This window comes from Procambarus clarkii, chromosome 51, assembly GCF_040958095.1.
Source record: "Procambarus clarkii isolate CNS0578487 chromosome 51, FALCON_Pclarkii_2.0, whole genome shotgun sequence".
In the NCBI taxonomy this organism is placed as follows: domain Eukaryota; kingdom Metazoa; phylum Arthropoda; class Malacostraca; order Decapoda; family Cambaridae; genus Procambarus; species Procambarus clarkii.
In genome coordinates this window covers 18,276,264-18,298,346 of record NC_091200.1, presented here as the reverse complement: position 1 = coordinate 18,298,346, position 22,083 = coordinate 18,276,264, and the positions used below count along the sequence as shown (strand labels likewise).

Sequence of the window (22,083 nt, the reverse complement as noted above, 5' to 3'; positions counted from 1 at the left end):
ACGTACTAATGCGAAACACCGAAGAAACTGCTACATACCTATGGGGAAACACTTCCTCTATTTCAGACTTGACTTCATGAAATTCAGAGGAGGGGAGGGGGGGGGGGAGAGAAAGATGCCGATATTTCTTCAAATGTGGCACTGGGGGCCAACCCCGACTGGTCTATGACACTCACGCCCCCTATGCGCCATCTTCAAAAGCTGGGCAAGGCCGATGAAAGAGGTCAAGCGGCCTCAGATAGAGACAAACACGCTCTCTTTTTTTGGACATATTTAAGTTAGTAAAGTTTCCTAAAGTAAACCTTAAGAGACCTATATAAAGAGAATTTGAGTTAACATAATTACTGCATATAACAACAGTAATAAAATTAGATGGTGATAAAGATCAGCTTCATTGATGCTTTTAACTGTTTAACAGGAATTATTGGCAGACTATTTAAACAAAATGTATGTATTTGTTGCTAAGCCCTCCATTACCACATGCTTAAGAGACTCCAAAGATAAAACAATCCTTCATTATTCTTAAAGAAAAACACAAATACACATATTAAACCTTATATATGCAAAGGCGAAAGCAAATAACTCCTAGTAATTAAAACACTTTTCTTGCAGTATATCGAGTGACTGTTTATATATAATACCTATAGCGCATAGGCCTGCGTCCTCGGCTCACAACCGAGGGAGGTTTCCTGGCTGAACAGAGTCGGCCACGCTTCCTTTCATCTGATGCCTCTGTTCACTTAGCAATCAATAAACATATATCCGGGAGTATGGTAACAGTTATAAGTTGCAGCCTAGGGAAGGGAGGAAATTATCAGGAGAAACCGCCAAGCCATTACAACTATATAGCAACTGGGAAGGGATCAGGATAAGGATTTGGGATGGGACCGGGAAGGAAGGAATGGTGCCCAACCACTTGGACGGTCGGGGATTGAACGCCGACCTGCATGAAGCGAGACCGTCGCTCTACCGTCCAGCCTAAGTGGTTGGGTTGTAGCCTAGGGAAGGTCATCTGTAGTTGCCCTGGGCGAATCCCGATAAGCCTAACACGCTTTTTGTACTCGACTATGGGAAATCAAATGAAAATAATTTTAATTTAAAATTTTAATTATAATATAATTTAAATCCACGGAACTACGTAGTCCCCGGTGGCGTAGGGGTAAGACACTCGCCCGGCGTTTTGCGAGAGCTCTGTCCTGGGTTCGTATCCTGGCCTGGGAGGATTGACTGGGCGTCAATCCTGTAACTGTAGCCTCTGTTTACCCAACAGTAAAATGGATACCTGGTTGTTAAACAATTTGGCGGGTCGTATTACGGGGAACACAGGATTAAGGATTTGCCCGAAACGCTATGCGTTGCTAGTGGCTGTACAAGGATGTAAGAACTCTTGTATATGTAAATAATAAACAAAATAATATGCTCTTAATTTCTTGATTATTATATATTGCATTTTCATCAACACCAGTAGAAAATCAATTACATTGATCGGTAGCTTACTAAAATAAAACCAGTAAAATAGCCTCATTAATGTATCTTTTCACATCACATGATGGTTTAAATAGTCTATTAATTTAAATAGACTTTTATGAACATAACCAATTAAAAAGAATGGCTGACAATTATAGTATTTTGAAAATAATTTCTGTAGATGGGAATGGGGGGGGGCTATAAATATCTAAATCAAATACAGTACTTGCGACTACCTGCATTAGTTTTAAATATCCTTCAAGTTTAGCTAAAACTTTAATCTTTTTTATAATGTAGTAAAGAAATGCGGCAAAGTAAACAATTTCTAGCGAATAGTCCGTCAGTCGACAGTTAATACTGTCGAAATGGGGGCCATACATTCCTGCCCGAAACGCTGCGCGTACTAGTGGCTTTACAAGAATGTTATTACTATGCTATATATCCTCACAATCCCAATGTACCTTCTTGTATATATAAATAAATAAATAAATAAATAGTAATGGTGCCGCCTCAACGATCACAAAGACAGTGAGGCTCACCTCCAGTCTGAGGTCTTGGAAGTCTTATTCGTAACTTTCTAGAAGCTCGACTGGTTGACTGTCGAAGTCTTCTTGCTGCCTGAGAGGGTTCTAGGAACTCGAAGTCCTGAGAGCGGGGCTTGAAACAGTTATTACTTCCTGGAGGTGCGGGTGTCTACTGACGGAGGCGCACTGCCCACGGCGTTCCTGCACGGCGGCTCAGCCGTGCCTTCGGGAATGACCTGGAAGGAGGGAATGCATCAAGAGGTGTGCTCGTTCATTCCTGCTACCAATCATCCAGTTTGCAGCCGGCATACCATCATTGCCTGTTGCTGCTGCTGGTGACATTTTACAAGAGAATATACCCAAATCTGTAACAGTAAAGAAGTTTGGAATCCAAGAGACATATCCGGGGCTATGGAACATTAATGATGTAAAATTAATGAATGTGAATGTGATGAAAATTAATGTGATGTAAAATCAACTTAATTTCTATGTTCTCTGTTAACCCCCAATGTATCTTCTTGTATATAAATGAATAAATAAATAGATAGATAAATTATACTAACCCAAAACATTACTGGATTCTTAGTGGGCCCTCGTCATATCAGAATCATGATAGAAATCTTTCAAACTCACGCAGAGTGAATAAAACAGCTGGAGTAGAGAATATGAAGGCAAGGCATTTATCAGGCAATGTGTTCAAACGTGAACTGCGGAATGGCGAGTATGTAAAACATGAACGGCTACTCTATTCACTGTCCCAAGGTTGTGTGTAATACTTTGCATGTCGCCTATTGTCTAAGAAAGAATCTCCCTTTGCTACATTGGAAGTTCAATGACTGGAAGCACAGCAATGTTATTGTAGAACATGAAAATGGAGAAGAACATCGAAAGTGCATGACAACATATTTGATAAGGCATAAAGAAACTGATTCTTTATTACTGGAGCAACATTGCTCAGAGGACACACGATGGTCAGCACATTTTGATGCTGTTCTTGCTCTGTATGGGGGGTTTCGAGAAAATAAAACATGCACTGGATTCTCTATCAGCTGACAATGAACAGCAAGTGAATACAAGGCGAGGGGCGGAAGGATTGAGCAAAAAAAAAATGAAAATATGGAAACAATCTTTCTCAAAATTCATTGGAATTACATGCTAGAAAGAATGAACAAAACAAACAAGTTCCTGCAATCAAAGGATGTGAACATCCTTGTTGCCACAAATCTTCTTAAGTCTATGAAAACTTATCTTCAGGAAACTAGAGAAAAATTTAGTGAATATGAATTCAAAGCCAAGAGTATGTGTTTAAATAGATTAGTAATGGGAAAAACGGGAACGAAAACGAAGTGTGCGTCTTCTAAGAGGTACTTCTCATTAAAAACGAAAAATTCAAGGTGGAAATTTTCCTCCCTATTCTGGCCACTCTAATCTTTGAACTGACAAAACGTGCAGAGGCTTATTCATAAATTTGTTAATCTCTTTTATTTCTTCAGTGAATTAAAAATCATTGCTTCTGATGCACTAAAGACAAAATGTGAGCATCTGGCTAAAATGTATCACAAAGAATTATGATGACCTTTTAAATGAATGTGAGCATCTCAAGCACCACATGGCTCTTGATGAAAATTGTGACTCTCTGCACTGTTCAGAAAAATAATTTTGGACAATTTGAAATCTGTATTCCCGAATGTTGAAATTGCACTCAGAGTGTTCATGTACATAGTGACCAACTGAACAGGAGAACGTTCTTTTTTAAGACTAAAAATTATAACAAATCTGCTTCGTAGCACAATGGGGCAGCATCATTTGAACTGACTTTCACTCATATACATGGAAAATGGCATCCTTGAAGACCATTGACTTCAAACCAATACTAAAGCAATTATCTTTAAAGAAATGCCGTAAATACTTGTTATAATAAGTTCGTAGTAATTTCATACTGTGCCATCTAATTTGTGTAGCTTACCGAGTATTATTGTTTTTTCAAGCCTTGTGTATTGTTCAAATATTTATAACGTTGATTAGGTGCTGCTCTATAGCATGTTTTTAATGTTTTATCACCAGTCTTTTTGGCTTGCCAATAAAATAAATGTACTGTATGTTAAATATTATCGACCTTTACTAATGCTGTTAAGTTAGCCCTGAGGACAATATGCAGTTCTGAAAGTAAGATGCAACAGGTCTCTGCTCCATTAAGTGCCCATTAGTTAATCTAATATAGCCAAAGTATAAAAAAATGGCGCCAAACACGGAAGACTTCCACTTCATGTTACGGTGACAGGAGGAAGGCCACGGGAATAGGTCACATTACCTTACCTTGAGGTGATTCCGGGGCTTAGCGACCCCGCGGCCCGGTCGTCGACCAAGCCTCCTCGTTGTTGGACTGCTCAACCAGGCTGTTGGACGCGGCTGCTCGCAGCATGACGTATGAGTCACAGCCTGGTTGATTCCACAACCACATTTGATAGTTGCGATGAATATCATATTGTTTACTAACCTATATTTATATATCTCTCCAATGGGTAAAATTTTATTTTATTTCTTAATGTATAAATTTTATTTCTCCTTAAGCTACGACGGAGCGAGTCCCAAACGCCCCAGGAAAAGAGTACTTATACCCTGAAATGCAAGGGTAGTTCTTACAGGGCATCTAGCGAAGGTCACCCTAGGTGCACGCAGCCCCGCGTATAAAGAACACCTGGCCTCCATACCACCCACTCTGCTAGTACAGTACAGCCACACACGGCAAAATCCAGAACAGGAAGGCGAGGCCTGAGGTGACATCTAACAACCAGGCACATCAGTCAAGAACTGAAGGGGTGAGCTGAACGAGTGAATGCGCATAGTTGGAAGAGGTGTTGCATTTTTTTTTTGAGGTTGTTATTTTGCTCTGTTTGGACATAGGTTGCAATTTTCACCAGTTGGAGGTTTATATTGTTTTGCCTATCTTCCTGGGTGCCCTCCCCAGTCGATGGAAAGTATGACATACTCTAAATGTTGAGTGCTTATAGGCCATTGCTCCCTGTGCCTCTCTGAAGGAACCAGGTGGTTCCCTCAGAGAGCTCGTGGTCTTTGGTAGGCATAAAGAACTCCTGTGACTGATGGCCCCAAACTAATATGGAACATGTCAGTTTGGATAGCTTCAGGGAGCAAACTGAATTTTTTGTGGGGAGCCCCTCCCCACATAAAAAAATTCCTACAATTGATTCAGCTGAACCACACTAAATCTCCTGTTTTAGTCCTATCCACCACTAAAGAAGCATGTTACTACCCTAAGAACTGCATGCTTTCTGGGCAGATTAAACTTTCAGAAGTAACAAAATGAATAATACTTATATGGTTAACATGCATGATAAAGAAAAATGTGAAACCTTCAGTGACCTATATTTTAGTCTCATTTATTATTTTACGGCAGAAGAGGAGCTTTATAAGCCAACCTCAATATATCTCTAGATCAATGAAGCACTCAAACCACCTCATGCCATGTCTATGCACTGGCTATGAGGGAAGATACTATTCCAAAGTATTTATAACATAGTACTACCACTCACAATATCTCTTCAACAGTTTTTTTTTTTTTTTTTTTTTTTTTTTGAGATATATACAAGAGTTGTTACATTCTTGTACAGCCACTAGTACAGCGTAGCGTTTCGGGCAAGTCCTTAATCCTATGGTCCCTGGAATACGATCCCCTGCCGCGAAGAATCGTAAAGAATCATGTTAGTTGCAATTTACTGTTTAAAAATACAGTATTTCCTACATTCAAATGTCATAATCTTACTTTTTCCTACATTATCTTAAACTTTCTTCAACATTAAATTAATTCACAATCTTTTGCTATGCCTTGTCACTTTTAACAAAGAATCCTGCATGATCTGCATGCAAACATGCCAAGAACAACAAAATGACCACATCACTTCAACCACCACATCATGTGTTCTTGCACTGCTACACTCTTTCTCTAGTGAAAAGAAAACTAACCTTGCAATTATCCTAATTTGTGTACTTTCATTGTGATCAACAAATATAGAGGCATCCTCTCTGCACAAAGAAACTGGCTGGTATAGTGGAGTAGGCAGGACATGGAAAAATGTCCAATGCAACCTGATTATCATACATGATGCTTATTTTATGCAGACAATGAGTCACAATAATGTGGCTGAAGATATAAAGACTAAACCACACACCAGAAGATGAGGACGACGACAACGTTTCAATCCGTCTTGGACCATTATTTTTTTTTTTTTTTGAGATATATACAAGAGTTGTTACATTCTTGTCTAGCCACTAGTACGTGTAGCGTTTCGGGCAGGTCCCTGGAACACGATCCCCGCCGCGAAGAATCGTTGTTACAACCAAGTACACATTTTACTGTTGCGCTAAACAGAGGCTACAGTTAAGGATTTGCGCCCAGTAAATCCTCCCCTGGCCAGGATACGAACACATGACAAAGCGCTCGCGGAACGCCAGGCGAGTGTCTTACCACTGCACCACGGAGACTATAAAAGGTGATTGGTTTGCAATCGTTCGATTATCAATGTGATTGCCATTGCAATCGACTGATAATGGTCCAAGCCAGACCGAAACGTCGTCGTCGGCTCATGTTCTGGTGTGTGGTTTACTCTTCACTTGTTTTATAGAAATGCCACAATGTTGTCAAATTTAAAATGCCTCATGAAACAGAAGGGATATAATTCATAAAGTGGATTGAGATTCATAATTTTATTGACACTTAAGCAATATTGGTGTGTAAGTGTAAAACAATCACCAATTAAGATAACTACTAACAAATTTTACCTTTACAAGAGCTTTATGATTTCTCAGTAAAAATAGATTACAAAATCACTGTCAGTAGATAAAAAAAAATGACATTAGGTATGGCTCAATTATTTTCATCATGAAGCACAATTGCGTTAAAAAATTAGTTTAAAAAAATAGTCTTAATGACTTGGAAATGTATTATAAAAATAAAATTACAAAATCTATATAGAAATAACCTCAGCCATAATTAATGTACAGTAATAAACGAATACACAAAAATGTTCCCATTTTGTAAGATCCTTTGCTTAAAGACTACATCAGACAATGCAGGCGATGAGTCACAATAACGTGGCTGAAGTATGTTGACCAGACCACACACTAGAAGGTGAAGGGACAACGACGTTTTGGTCCGTCCTGGACCATTCTCAAGTCGATTGAGAAACGTCATCGTCCCTTCACTTTCTAGTGTGTGGTCTGGTCTACATCGGACAACTTGCAATACAAAATTAGTAACTGTGGTATATCTATTACATTATCTGCTGTTTCATTATTTACTGCAACATACACTACTAATCACAAACAGCATATATAATTTTTTAATGGAATGGAATGCTGAATGAATAAAATTCATTATATATATATATATATATATATATATATATATATATATATATATTATATAATATATATATAATATATAGCAATGTGCACCTAACATTAAATACATTTTCATAAAACTTATGCTGTATTTACTGTAGTTTACAACAAATGTATCATCTGTAAAGGAAGTCTTGCTGAAAATGTATGTTTCACTAAATGAAAATATATTACAAAATATCATCTATTGCCAGCTTGCAAAACCCTGAATGAAATAATCTGGCTCCTAAAATAGTATTGGTAATGTGGATAGTGATAAATAAAAAAAAATAATAACTCAGCACAGTATTATCAATAATACAGCATTGCTATTTACAATTGATAAAACATCTATTTGACACCTTTGTAACTTGACACCAAGTTACAAAGAAGTGTCCCTTTGATAAAAGTAATTTCTGTTATACAGTACAGTACACTGCAGTATTTGAAAACAAAAAATAATCCCCTGAAATATCACATAAGGTCTATTATATAGAGATGGACCATTTCAGTCCCATAAATGAAAATTACTACCACGCATCCAATATCATAGATGTCTTCTTATATTGCTGGTACTACACCTCTCTCCAATACTGGTCTGGTGATGTTGGTAGAGTAATTCAGAGAGGAAGAAGACTCATGACCCCAACCACTAAGTGGTGCAAGGATCACGCTAAACGCAGCTCATGGAGGATTACATTAAATGGAGTACGTTGTGGATCATGGTAAATATTGAACACGGGTGGCGGTAGTGATGATTAAATCTCTTTCCTATCAGATCTGTGGTGTCTCTTTGTAACTCAACACTTTTGTAGGTGAAATAACATGCAGAAAAATATATACTATTGGTACATCATTAAAGAAAAGAATATTAAAACAAAAGAATGTCAATAAACATGAGTTTTTAAACTGAAAATTCCAATATAATCAAAACATCATAAATCTAAATTATTTGGATTTTTAGCATTACAAGTATCTATAATAATTTACCTGTCATCTATTGAAAACAAAGTGCACAATGAGAGGAACACAATTATTACACAACTATTTAATACATAAACAATACTATCAAATTTCTGTAGAACAACAAATGCAAAACACGAGTAGAAAATTATAATAATTTCTGAATTATTAAGTTCAGTTCTTCATCTGAGTAATGTAATCTTATTTATATATCAAAGGATAATAGATCAAGCCCAATCTATAACTTTGACATTTTCTAACAAAAAAAAATTTACTATGTGCTCTGCAAAATATATAGAAACAAAATTTGTTGATACAGTATAATTTAGCTACAAATTATATGCATTATGGTCTAGAGAATATGTAATAAAATTTATATCCTCTTCAACTAAAATCCTCAATCATACCAGTTTGATAATAGGAATCCAGCATTATGTATCCTTATAACTGTCACACTGTATTAGAGTCAGGTAACTGATTCTAGTCAAACAATAAATGGCTCGTCTTATTTGGTGACTAATTAAAGAAACCAGTAATGTCAGAGTGAGGCCCATTCCTGAAAGAGTTATTGTTAAGTCTGAGGAGGAAGATAAAATTTTCATATCCACAGGAAGACACATCAGTTTGGAGGCAAACTATAGATATCGGCCATAGGTTCTTGATAATGTTTGTTGTTTCTTGAAGATTAGTATCTACAAATTAGATATTAGTTTCTAATTTTCTAATTAGTTTTATATTTTCTAATTAGAAAATTAGTTTCTTGAAAAATTAATATCTATAAATATTATTTTGCCTTTGTGTACAACTGCTAACTAGTGATATTCCCTTAAATTGGTAAATGCATTAAAGACAGACCTAACTGCTAACATAAACTGATAGCTAAGTTGACAGAAGAATGTATATGCCATATATGGGTCTGGAGTTGACTTAAAGCAGACAAGCAGCATTTTACCGAGTTTTATATATGCTGCCTGATATCTTTACGTAACTCTCAACATGGCTGCTTTGACTAAATGTAAAAAAAACTGTCTCAGATTTGTACCACTTATAACATTACATAGATGTATGCTGGAAGCATTTTTGTATCAAAACATAATTACCTGAAAAGAGGAAGATACAAGTACAGTACTGTATAGACATTTAGCAAAAGCAACATGGCTTTTGACAACCAACATGATGTTGATTGCATTAGCTGCACAAAACTTTCCTTAGTAAATACAACTAAATATATGCAACTATTTAGAGCTGCAAGCATTAAGAAGTGCTGTGTATGATTATAAAAGCCACTTCATGCAATGGCACTATATATCAACATATTTAATTCACTTTATTAATGCATACTTGACAATGGATAAGTAGAATAACTATAGGTGAAATGTATTTTATACCATTTCAAGCCTTTTATCCCTACTTAGTGAGATTCTATAAATTAACAAATGAGGAAGGCCAATCAGTTATTTATTATGCACCCCATACCCATCTTGTGAGCAGTAGTGAAAAAGCCCTTCATACTTTGTGTTAAATTTAGCAAAGCTTACAAATGAATACAAGCACTGTGTGTAGTGCACGGAATTCCATTATGGAACATGCAATAATAGTACTTTAACTTTGACATAGTTAATCTAAGCATAAAAAGACTTGCATGAATGAATAGCAAACCAGACCAATGTAATAATCAATAAAAAGCTAAAAGTACATGTACAACTCCTTATTACATAATAATATGTATTATATATTATGATAACATCTATTAACTTATAAACACAGTCATTAATACTATGACTCGGTTGTCTGGGAAAACATTACAGGAGAGAATTCAAGTGTTACTTCTAGCATAATGGCAATGCCTTCGGTGCAGCATTATATAACATAGCCTTGCTGACTGTCCTTAAAAAGCTCAATGCTATCCATTCAGTGCATCCTATTTTTCATTTACTTTTTATTAGTATACAGTACAGTATAAAAAAAAGTTTCTTTCACCTGATGTCCCTATTCACTTAGTAGTAAAATGATTTCTGGGAGTTAGACATGCTGCCACAGGCTGCATCCTGGAATGTGTTTATGCGGGAGAGAGAAATATATGCAGTAGATATGATAAGAGGAAAAATAGGTTGAGAATCAGTGCATTAGACAACTGACAGTTAGAAAAATGGGGTCTAAGAGCTAACATGTTCAATCCTGCAGGCACAAGTAGTAAATACAGTGTCAACACTGATAGTTAAAATAATGTTAAAGATAAAGGATAAAATGGAATACTTAGTTGCTAAAATGTTTTGCCACACTAAGTTCTAATGAGTAAAGCACATTAAGTCAATAATGTCAACTTGTCCATTTTTCTGTATACATAGTACAGAAATACAGTACAGTACTAAAGAATGGTAAATAATATATCTTTCCTAAATATTAGGCATTTTACTGTCTCTTCATTTTGGAATGACCAAGACATAGAGAAATACTTGCTTAAATATTTGCTTATAATCATTAATTAATGCAGGTGCACTGTGTGGACAAAGTCATGATAAAGTGGCTGAAATTTAGACATCAAATCTAAACAGAAAAAATCAGCCACTATAATCTGAAAAATTCAGTCTGATACTGCAAGAGTGAAGATAAATTAAAATAGATTCATGAGAAGGTAACAGCTGGGGGGGTAAACTACAGTACTAAAGCATGATATGAGATTCAATGAAACACCAAGATCTTGCCAAAGAAATCAAACTAAGCTAAGAGAGATGGCTAGGAAACTGACTGGTTTATTATACATGGCATTGCAATATCTGGGTCACTGGTGCCAACATATCGATTACTAAAAACTTAAATCAATAAAATACAATTTGTTAAAGTCGTATCGCATAAACTTCAAAGCAAAATATATATTGATACAGTTTTAAATTGGAAAATAAAAGATCCTTCTAACTGAAGATGAGAAAAGAGGTGGCAGTCCTGACCTGAGGACAATTAAGAAATCCAGTTATGAAGACTGAGCTCTGATGATCTGGACTGAAAATCAACAGCATCATTGAGTTGAATTGTCAAGGACCATTGTCAAAGAAAAGGAAAGAAAAATGTGAATTTCAAACTGTCAAACATATGAACCACAGACTTCACTGCTCCTGATGGTTGGTTATATAAAGACAAATTCAGAACAACATTTAAAGATCACTAGATTAAGAAACTACTGTAAGGCTTGCACCATTGAGGGCATATACCCTATATTTTATACATTAACGCTTCTCTACACGTCAGGCAGGTTAATTGTTGCTACTTAAAATTTTGTAGCATTATATTTTTCCCTCATTTTATTTTGTGGGGAATGAGGAAGTGGTCTGGAGATCTCAGGAACTTATGTTTTGAATTTTGTCCTTACATTTTTAATATATAATACTGTATATAGATCTGGTAAATTCACAGCATGTCCAGGAATCTAACTCCTTGAATTAAATGGCATGTACAGGTATTGTACTAAGTTTCTAAAAGTAGTTTGGTAAATGACAATCAGAAATGACTAACACAGTACATAATAAAATTGTCATGAGAAAACAAGCTACAAATATTCAGAAATAAAACAAAATTTAACAAATACAAACTTAATTTTATAAGTAATGGTTTGTTTTGCGTATTCTTAAAGAAAACAGAAAATGTCATCCACCGAGTTTACAAAATTGTTACGACAAGTAAAAAATCTTGAAAATATTTAAAATGTAATCTCGGAATGAAATGCAAATAATTAATCAATACAGATGACTAAACCAAGGACAATGAATATTTTTGCATTCTTCAACAACTTATTTTAAATAAAAAAAAATATGGCAACAATGATCTGATATAAATATTTAACCAATAATTATACAATATATTTTATTAACCCTATTTGGTACAATATAACATCCGTGTAAAGTAACAAAACATTCACACACACACACACAATCCAGTTTTGTCAGTTGAATCACAACATACACCGAGATAACCACCAGCAATACGTTGACTTCAGATCATATACTGTATTCATTTCGGGTAATAAGCAATAATTTGGCTGTACCATACTGCCTTATTACATTACCGCCCCTTGCTGAAACTTCACAATAATTACTCGGTAAAGGATATGCAGATAATGAAATGTTAAATGAACCTGTTTCTCCGGATTCTGTCATTAAGAGCCATAAAGACAGACCCAGTCATTACACTTCTTCCACTGCTTAATAAAAATACATTCATGGATTACTATATATACTAACAATAAATTATCTTTTAATCTTATGCCATCTCTTTCATGCTGAATATTTAGTAAAACTATATGCATGCAGCATTTTCTAGCATTTGCTTGATTTAAAGCTTTGTACTATTTCAAGCAATAAAGCTTTAAAATTAAGAGAGAGAATTAACTAGCATGACAGATTTTAAGGAAAAAATAAAGTGCTGATTAGGCGCTCCTAGAGCAAACGATATAACCGAGACATGTGTGTAACTGGAGAGAGTACAGTATATACACAAGCTTAGTTCATATACTAGTCAATGTGTTTCCTTGGTACAACTTCTATGGCCATTAACATCGTCATAAAAACCTAATAATATCCATACCATACAATTACATGGAGGAAAATGTTAACATTAAATATGTGACACATTCTTTTTTTGAGTCATTACTCTGGTCTCATGACCACGAGGCAACCAGACACCTTGGGACATCATACACACCACCTGGCTCCACAAACTTAAAACCCCCACTATTACAGGAGACGTTTAAAATGACCTTGCCATATAACTGAGTATTTCAATCCACCATCAGTTAACCAACTCATACAGTAGAGCAGATTATTATTAAAAGATATATCTCACACAATCAACATACTCTTCAAGCAATAATTGGAAACTAAAAACAAATTAAACCAAAAAGCACCAGATAGTAAAACCGATTACCACAACACATACGGAGCTGATAAATCCCATTTAATGCAATGATCACCCCAAACACACACACACCTATTGTGTGACAACAGATGGAATGCATTAAGCAGTGATGTGGTGGAGGCTGACTCCATACACAGTTTCAAATGTAGATATGACAGAGCCCAGTAGGCTCAGGAATCTGTACACCAGTTGATTGCCAGTTGAGAGGGGGGACCAAAGAGTCAAAGTTCAACCCCCACAAGCACAAATAGGTGAGTACACAGAATCTGAGACAAAAAGAGAGGGTCAGAGAAATTTAGGTACTGACTTGGTATCAGTTTTATACTTTCAATATTCCATTTTCAAGCTAAGGTCCCTTCCTCACAGTCACAATTAGGAACTTACAAGTGCAGCAGCCATGATGTAGATGCATTCTCAAGAACCCACAATGGCACTGTTAGCCATGGCTGAAAAGGGTGCAGTCAGAATGGCAAAGAACATGAACATCAGGAAAAACCATGGGCTGATCAACTGAACTACGTAACACAACAATTGGGAAAACAAACCTTGGAATAGGAGTAAAGCATCCGAGGAATATGTAAGAAAGCCTCTGGGCAAGAACAGGACACTCAAATACAACAACACAGAGATGTACAATCCAGGCAGAATTAGAATAACAACTATCATAGGGAATCAAAACAGGCCACGAAAACAAAAGGATGGCCATGCACTTGTGGCTAAAATGGAGGCTTTTGAAGCCTCACTAACTAATCCCCCCTTCTTGAGATGGTTTCGGGGCTTAGCGTCCTTGCGGCATGGTCCTCGACCAGGCCTCCTTTTTGTTACACCCCCCCCCAGGAAGCAGCCCGTAGCAGCTGTCCAACTCTCAGGTACCTATTTACTACTAGGTTAACAGGGCCTTCAGGGTGAAAGAAACTCTGCCCATTTGTTTCCGCCTCCACCGGGGATCGAACCCGGAACCTCAGGACTATGAATCCGAAGCGCTGTCCACTCAACTGTCAGGCTTCTTGCCCACAACACAAGAACCACTGGGCAATGAAGCAGGGTATGGTGCTGTCCAATATGAGAGCCAGCTTCTAAAATCAAAAAGAGCACAAAAGGAAATAATTTAGTCAAAACATGGAGTGAAGCACATAAAATGGAGAGGATAAGAGCAATGACAGTGATCAACCAGACCACTGCAAATGCTCAAGGACAGCCCATCTGCAGATTAAGTGCTATAAATGTGTCTGACACTGCATTGCAAAGAAGCAGAGAGAGGTTCAATGGCTGCAGTAGCAAATGCTACAATGCCTAGGGAAGTAGCTTGGAACAAAGTTGAACAATGAAAAAGCTAATGAGAAGGAGGCATTGAACCACAATAGTTGAATAAGAGTAGATCAGGTGCTAGCTGAAGCTTTCCAGAATCTCCAACACTGTTGTGGTAGCCGGTGTTGTCAACTGGTGGCAGTCAAGGAAGTTTGGATCTGGTAGTGGTAGTTTATAGAGATAACTGGCATTCCATGGGTTTCTAATTATTGCTTGAAGGAAGTGTTGAATATGTGGGACATGTCTTGTACTACAGTATAGCAAGTTGCCCAACTGATGGTAGCGCTAGACTTTACATTGTCTCGCTGCCCACATTATTTGACGAGGTCATTTAAAGTCTTTTGTAATGGTTGGATAATAAGTCCATGGAACTTAGTATGTGAATGATATCAGGCATGGACCAGTTGGATTATAACTATTAGAGTGACCAAGTCCCCTTAATTCAGAGACCTGACTTAACAAAAGTTGTGTTTCTGTTCTGGTGATTGACTTACAATGTCACTTGATTATACCAAATCAAATATGAATAAAGAGATGCCAAACTTATAGCATCATATAATTCCAAGTGTAATAAATGAGATATATTCTCTTGCTATAGCACCAAATTGGTTATTTGCTAATAAATTATAACATAACCTATGAATACAGCACCACATTTTTTTAAACCTTAACCCTTTGGCTGCATAGTTTTATGTCTAAAGTGTGAATCATTTTGAGAAGTGCACTTTGAATATTAAAACCAAAGGAAGCTATATTGAGAAATGTTTGAATATCATTAGTTAGGAATCATGTGAGTTCATCTCATAAACAGGGAAATGACTACTACATGTAATTGATTTGGACCCTTTGTTCTGAAGATTGATTACATACAGAACTATGTAATCATTACATAAAGAACTATGTAGTACTTATTCAAGTACTGCTCACCTGCATCTAAAATATAAATAAACAGGTTATTTAACTACAATACCAGTAGTTGCTGTCACCAGTTTCCATTCGTACACAGGCTGGACTCTGCTCGACTCATGCTTCAATTCTCAGGGATATAACCCTATGCATCAGAACAGGAAAGCCATTTTTATGAATCTGGGAGACATTCATCGACTGTTGCAGTCAAAGAATTAAACAGTTGTCTCCTGGTGGACTGTGGCAGATGGCTTACTTGGAGAGAGGGGGACAGCTGCTTCATCATCGTCATCCAAACTTTTGGAACTGCCCCGAAAGCTACCTGCATATCCATTACTAATAGTTCCATGGAATGAGCCACTTCGGACATTTTTGTTAGGAAGCATTGAAGGAAAGAGTGTTACTGTGAGATAGATCAGGAGGCATACCCAACTGGAACATATTTTGATCCAAACAGCTGACCCTGACCGACCAAATGTAATTAGTCTAGCAGTGGATGGTGTATACCAGTCTGTAAGGCTCATCATAAGGAATAGAGTAGCAAGACCAACCATGACATGAAATAATGGATAACTGTAGGCTAATTCATTACTTTCATTCCGAATCACTTTCTGTCCTCCAATGTCCTCAACATCATGGCGTTGAACACTCTGATGTGAAGGACAACTTGGAAATTCAATGGCCTGACAGTTATCAGGGGATGCTGTACCAACAGCAGAATACATAACCAAAACAAACGTAATTACCAAACTCACATAGGGAAGGACTTCATCTGCCCAGGATTCTTCTTCCCCATCTGGACCACAATAATACTCCTGCTCTGGCACAGTATCCCGTACATCATGCCCTACACCGATCCAAATAGGATGCGTTTCACTTTCATACCTTTGGTATTTGCGAGGAGCACTTGCAATGGCACTCCAAGTAAGGTAAATGACATAGAGTGAAACAAGGGAAGAGTGGAGGAGTCGTAGACGGACATCTTTGGGCCCTGAAAGTATAAAAGTCCCAATAATATGCAACATATTTTTATAAAAATCATCAAAATATTTTTTTATAAAAATTACCAAAAATATAGATATGCAAAAATGCATCATTTTAATTAAGGAAGAAACTCTAAGAAGGCACAACAAAGAATACTGTACAATTCAATTACCTTGATACCCATCACCAAAGCCAAGAAAAATAAAAGTTCAAGGGTGGCATATGGAACAGACGGACCCATCCTTAAAGGAAGGAAAATCAAAGGCAGTCTCGAGGGCCTAGGTAGGCTCCACAAGAGTATACAACTGGAGGATATTAAAGAAAGCCGTCCAAAATTAAATACAAAATCCAGTGTTGAACATATTGAAACACTTTTTTTGTGTGTGTGGGTTCCCTTGAAATATGTTCAAGCTACCCACCTGGAGTCCTCCTAATCCAGGTAACATACCAGATTTTGATCCTGGTCCCCAAAAGGCACTTGTGACTCAAAGGGTCTGGTGGAGTACTTAGGCTCGGAGTTAACCAGGCAGATAACTCTGAGAACCACCAAAAGGGAACCCTCTCAGAAATCCCCACTAAAATGATATAAAAATAATACAAACGTGAAACTTCATCAAATCTGAAATTCGTTAAAAACATCAGGAGGGGGGTCCGGGATAATACATTGTAGATTTGTGAGGTTACATTATGCATTGTATCTGTAAAATATTGTAATACAGAACAGTACCTTATAAATTAAATATCACAAATAAGGTCTACATTCTTTTTTAAATATCTAATACCAGTACACAAATGAGCTTTACTAGAGGAATACACACAAACAATAATGTACTTAAAATTCCCAAAGCCACATTTACATTAAGAAGTGATAACAAACACACATCTCACCTTGCTTCACCACTGACACTATGGACACACAACCACAGGCAACAGTGTTGACGAGTATGAACCACCGGTTACGGTTGCAGCCCTCAGTGGCAGCAAAGAAATAATACAGGAGACACACACAACAGGCAAATACAAGATATATACAGACTGCTGCTGACAGGGCCACTGCTGTAGAGATAAGGAAAAAATACAGGATCAGTTACATAAAAAACAGAACAGTAATGAAATGCTCCTTTCTAAGCATAGCCTAGGTAGCTCCCTTCAGCTTACTGAAGGGAGCTACCTTCGGCTGATAATTCAGATTACCTCGCTGATAATTACTGGACACCTGTAAAATTCTACCCACCAGGAACACGGGTCTTTGCAAACCCCCCAATTAGCTCCTTCTAAGGGTTGGTAATACATGAATAAAAATCAACCCAATATGGATGTAATCAGACTACAAATACATAGAAACAAGCTCCTAAAACATTCAATTATCAAAAATAAAACTATGATAACTAACTAACAAATGTATCAACCAATTAACTAACTCTCCTGCTTTGCCATCAGCCCACATTGGATACTGGTAAAACCACCTCACAATCAAACCAAAGCCAAACTTACTGCCACAGGGAAGGAGGAAGCGAAAGGGGAAACATGCAAAGCTACTGAGAGAACATCAAATAAATTACATTTCATTACACTCAATGCACTGTTTTTGGGCAGCCCCCCTCAATTGTTACCATCGGCTTCCTCACCACAATGTTTTATCTGTACGTACAAAGAAAACCACAAGAAAATAAAATGATAGGTGTGACTGACCCTAGGCAATGATACCCCCTTGATGAAGACCCCTGAAAGGAGCAGGAGACCGATCTCTGGTGCTAATCATGCAGCATGGTTGAGTCCGTGTAGAGAGAGAGACATTAGAAAGTAGGCTGTGAATGCTCAATACCTCCTTGGGATTTTATAATGGCTGTGAATTTACACTTTTGAGAAAAATGCTTTCAGAGTACAGTACAATAAATTTGATTATCATTGGCCCTAAGATATTTCATAACTGGTTGAGGTAAATGCTCAATTTGGCCGTGAGTGTAAATTGAGCACTTAGTTTACTCTTATTGAGTTTAGTTTAATTGAGCACTTAGTAAATTAGAGTAGTTTACTCTTCTCTAGTTGCCAGTCTAGTTTTGTTAGTTAGGCATTTATCAAAATACTTCTTTAGAGGGAGGCTGAGTGGTTTGTGACCTTTCAGTACATTGAGGGCAATTCGTCTCGGAACTGGGTTGATCTGTGATCCTCATGTGTCCCCTGCCACATACAAGGGGCAAAAAGGGATTTGCAATGGACCTTGTCCCTGGTGAGTAGACAGGTGCCTGACATTGCTTAGTTCACCTGGTAATGGCCAGAGCTCAAGTAGAGGGGAGATACAAAAAAAGGGAAAAGGGGGGGGGGGACTGCTCAGAAACAAGCATCTATCATATACTGTAATAAAAAAATTAACAAAAATATAATGCAGTTCTGTACATGAAAATACATTGGAATCTTCTTCAAATGAACCCTTTTAAATGTTGTCTCTAAACAGCAGACAGACAAAAATTGCTGAAAAACTATCAATTTAAATCTTTACATCATATGCATGCAATGGAGAGAAGTTTACCCAATTTACCAAGATATTGGAAAGTTTCAAAAAACATTCCAATACAAATTAGAAAAATAATGAGTACAGGTACTATACAGTATTTTACAAATTCTGTACAATATTGTAATTAATACACAGAGAAATCACATTAACGTGATGTATCAATGAGAAAATCAGTAGGAGCCGGGAGGATGATTCAAACCTGCACACTGGGTACTCCCAAGCACATGCTTTAGACCACTACATATAAGAAAATTCACTTTCACAAACAGAGTGGTAGACGGTTGGAACAAGTTAGGTGAGGTGGTGGTGGAGGCCAAAACCGTCAGTAATTTCAAAGCGTTATATGGCAAAGAATGCTTTGAAGACAGGACACCACGAGCATAGCTCCCATCCTGTAACTACACCAAGATAATTACTACACCACGCCTGCATGGTCAACAGCAATGCAACCTGGGATTCAATTGAATCCTCTAGGGGTTCTGAGGCTTCCATTAAAGCTTAATCAGGATTTAACACATTGCTTAGGTTAGGATAGGCGAGGTGAGGTTAGGTTTGATCAAATTTCAGTTAGATTTAACTCAAATTAAAACAAATTGAGAGCATATATAATACAGTATTATGGAAAGCTTTATTTTTCCATAAGAAAAATACAGAAATTATTTAACTTCAGGAAAATTGACATCAATACATACATACATACACACATACAGTACATATATAATTTGTCAACCACACTACAGTACCATGGATATAAACATTTCATTCACCTGCGCACTACGAGACTCGAACAACCAACCCCACAAGTGGGAGACAGAAGCTTTATCTATTTTTCTCATGTTTATTAATGTTCTGTTAATGTGAAATACAATCAAAGTAAAATGATAAGATGTACATACACTGCAGTAATAGATAAGCACATACCTCCATACCAGCGGGAAGGAGAGCCACCATTGTTAACACGAGCAACCAACTTATCAGTCCACGAGTGGAAGAGAAACACCAACAACAGGAGCTGGATCACAATGAACAGAAATGCCCCGCTCATTGCTGTATACATCCACACTGGCCAAAAAAACAAAAACAAATGTAAACAAACATTAGAATAAACCTCAAAAATTAATATTTGTTCTTATAATGGACATTAAGACATAGGTGTCAAATACAGAGTTGTTCGATGGAAAAGCTGAATTTGCTTGTTGTTGGTAGCTTCCGTGGCTTTTCAGTAATTGATATGACTTTATGTAGATGCAATCTTTCCATTGATGTAATCAACTTGGTCAGTGATGAATCGTTTCAACAGCATTTGATTCTACTATTTTTTTCAATACCTAGCCTATTCATCTTTAACCATGGTTCATATGAAGGGAAATCATGCATCAATTCCCTTAATAAACAATACATTAACAGGGAAGTATTTTAACTAGTTAAGAAGTTTGAAATAGGTGGATAGAATTCTTTAAATGTCTAAAAGGTGGAATTGACTAATGTGCAAATAAAAACATACGTGTAGAACAGAACAGGACAAACATCTCTATAATCATGATAAAAAGTAAGTGCACCAGTACAGGAGTTAATCCTTAAAATTCAATGCCTTGCCCTTTCAAGCATATAACAAAATATTAGAAAAAATTATTATATTGTTAATTAGAGATACTGAACCTGAACCCGAGATACTAAGCCTAAACTGCATATAAGTACAGTACTCTTCTATTTCTCAAACGTGTTAACTGGTAGCCAACCAACATCACATTGTGCTTCCACAGGTTTTCTGGGGAAAGCTCTTTGTGGCTCCTTGAAGTGTCAGGAAGCCACTAGGGCTTACCCAGAAATTTGTGTTTCATTACATTCAACACTGGTTTTATTCCATTAGTTAGCTGAAAGCCCATTACTGTATGTGAAGTGTTGCAATCATAATTAATGATGTAGATTTTACTGGGGAAGAGCCAAACAATTTATTTGAAAATATTAACCCTAAAATTATGGTTAGTGTGTAATATCCATAACATGCCTTGAAAAAGACTCGGTCAACTGCCCACCTCCCATTCTTATTTTCGAGTGTGTACAACGGTAGTTTTTTTTCTATTTGGGGGGAACCTTATAAGCTATAAAGTAAAATAAAGATTCTCTATTTTACCATTAATGAACAAGTCCTTTGGATCAGGTATGAAGAAGGAGCCAAAACAGAAAAGCAATAACAGCATGAACTTGTAAAACCACATCCCATTATGGAACCCAGCCCGGCAATCTCGGCTGCTTTTGACACCTGGGGAAGATTTACAAATTCACATACTACACCATATTACTCACAAGATAAGACCAAACTTCAAATTAGGAATACTGTACTGTAAATAGAAAGCTGGATATAAAAAGCTTATTACCATCATTTAAAATGTTTTCATGCAATATTAAAACTTTAAAAATTCAAGACTATTCAAAACAAACTACAAAATATACCGATATATACAAATAAAGATAAAACAACTGAATTAGGTACAAAATGCAAGAGGCACCATTTCAACTAAGATCTGAATTTCTTAAAATGATATTTTCAAAGAATTTAAACAAATCTTACCACAGGTAATCAGCATAAGTAGAAAATGGTATGCAGTGATACCAACTCCAAGTCTGTAGACGCCCATATATCCCAAAGCTGCTTCACAGTTTTCACCAGCATGTATCCATTCACACACAGTTGAATGGTCAGGAAACTGAAAAAACCAGCGTTGAATGTCATGAAATGCCATTTTCTGGGTGAGACCCGGAGGCTCCTTGGTAACTCTGGGGAACCGAAGGGGCTCCCCCCACAAAATAAAAATTAAATTAACTGCACCTTTCTGTTAGGCTCAAATTACCTGTTCAGCCTCCATAACTATCAATAGCAGTGAATCTAACTCAGCCACCACCAAAAGACCAACTCAATATCAGACAAAGGAATGAATATTATGCCAATAGTAAACCCCTTCTAAACAATAACTGAAATAAATCAACAGATATTACTGTATTACTCTGAACTACCTGCTGGGCCTCCCAGACCAACACCACCGAAAGAGGGACAGATATCAGTAGCCTGGTACCTGATCAACCAGGCTGTGATTCATACGTCAGGCTGCG

The 22,083-nt window shown here is 36.9% G+C and overlaps 1 protein-coding gene across 4 annotated transcripts in view; it reads right to left on the bottom strand.

The window, feature by feature from the left end:
• Positions 1-1,156: 1,156 nt before the first annotated feature.
• LOC123774555 (probable serine incorporator) overlaps positions 1,157-22,083 on the bottom strand; it is a 36,360-nt gene continuing 15,433 nt past the window's right edge. For 2 of the 4 annotated variants that reach the window (XM_045768914.2, XM_045768913.2), the window contains exons 3-7: positions 21,545-21,680; positions 21,107-21,235; positions 19,894-20,034; positions 17,346-17,513; positions 6,699-16,464 (exon numbers count right to left, since the gene is read on the bottom strand). In XM_045768914.2, coding sequence (XP_045624870.2) covers positions 15,689-16,464; positions 17,346-17,513; positions 19,894-20,034; positions 21,107-21,235; positions 21,545-21,680 — 1,350 coding nt within the window. In that variant the 3' untranslated portion in view covers positions 6,699-15,688. Of the gene's footprint in view, positions 2,228-6,698; positions 16,465-17,345; positions 17,514-19,893; positions 20,035-21,106; positions 21,236-21,544; positions 21,681-22,083 lie in introns of those variants that run through there. The other 2 variants (XM_045768915.2, XM_069304051.1) reach the window with 2 other exon arrangements.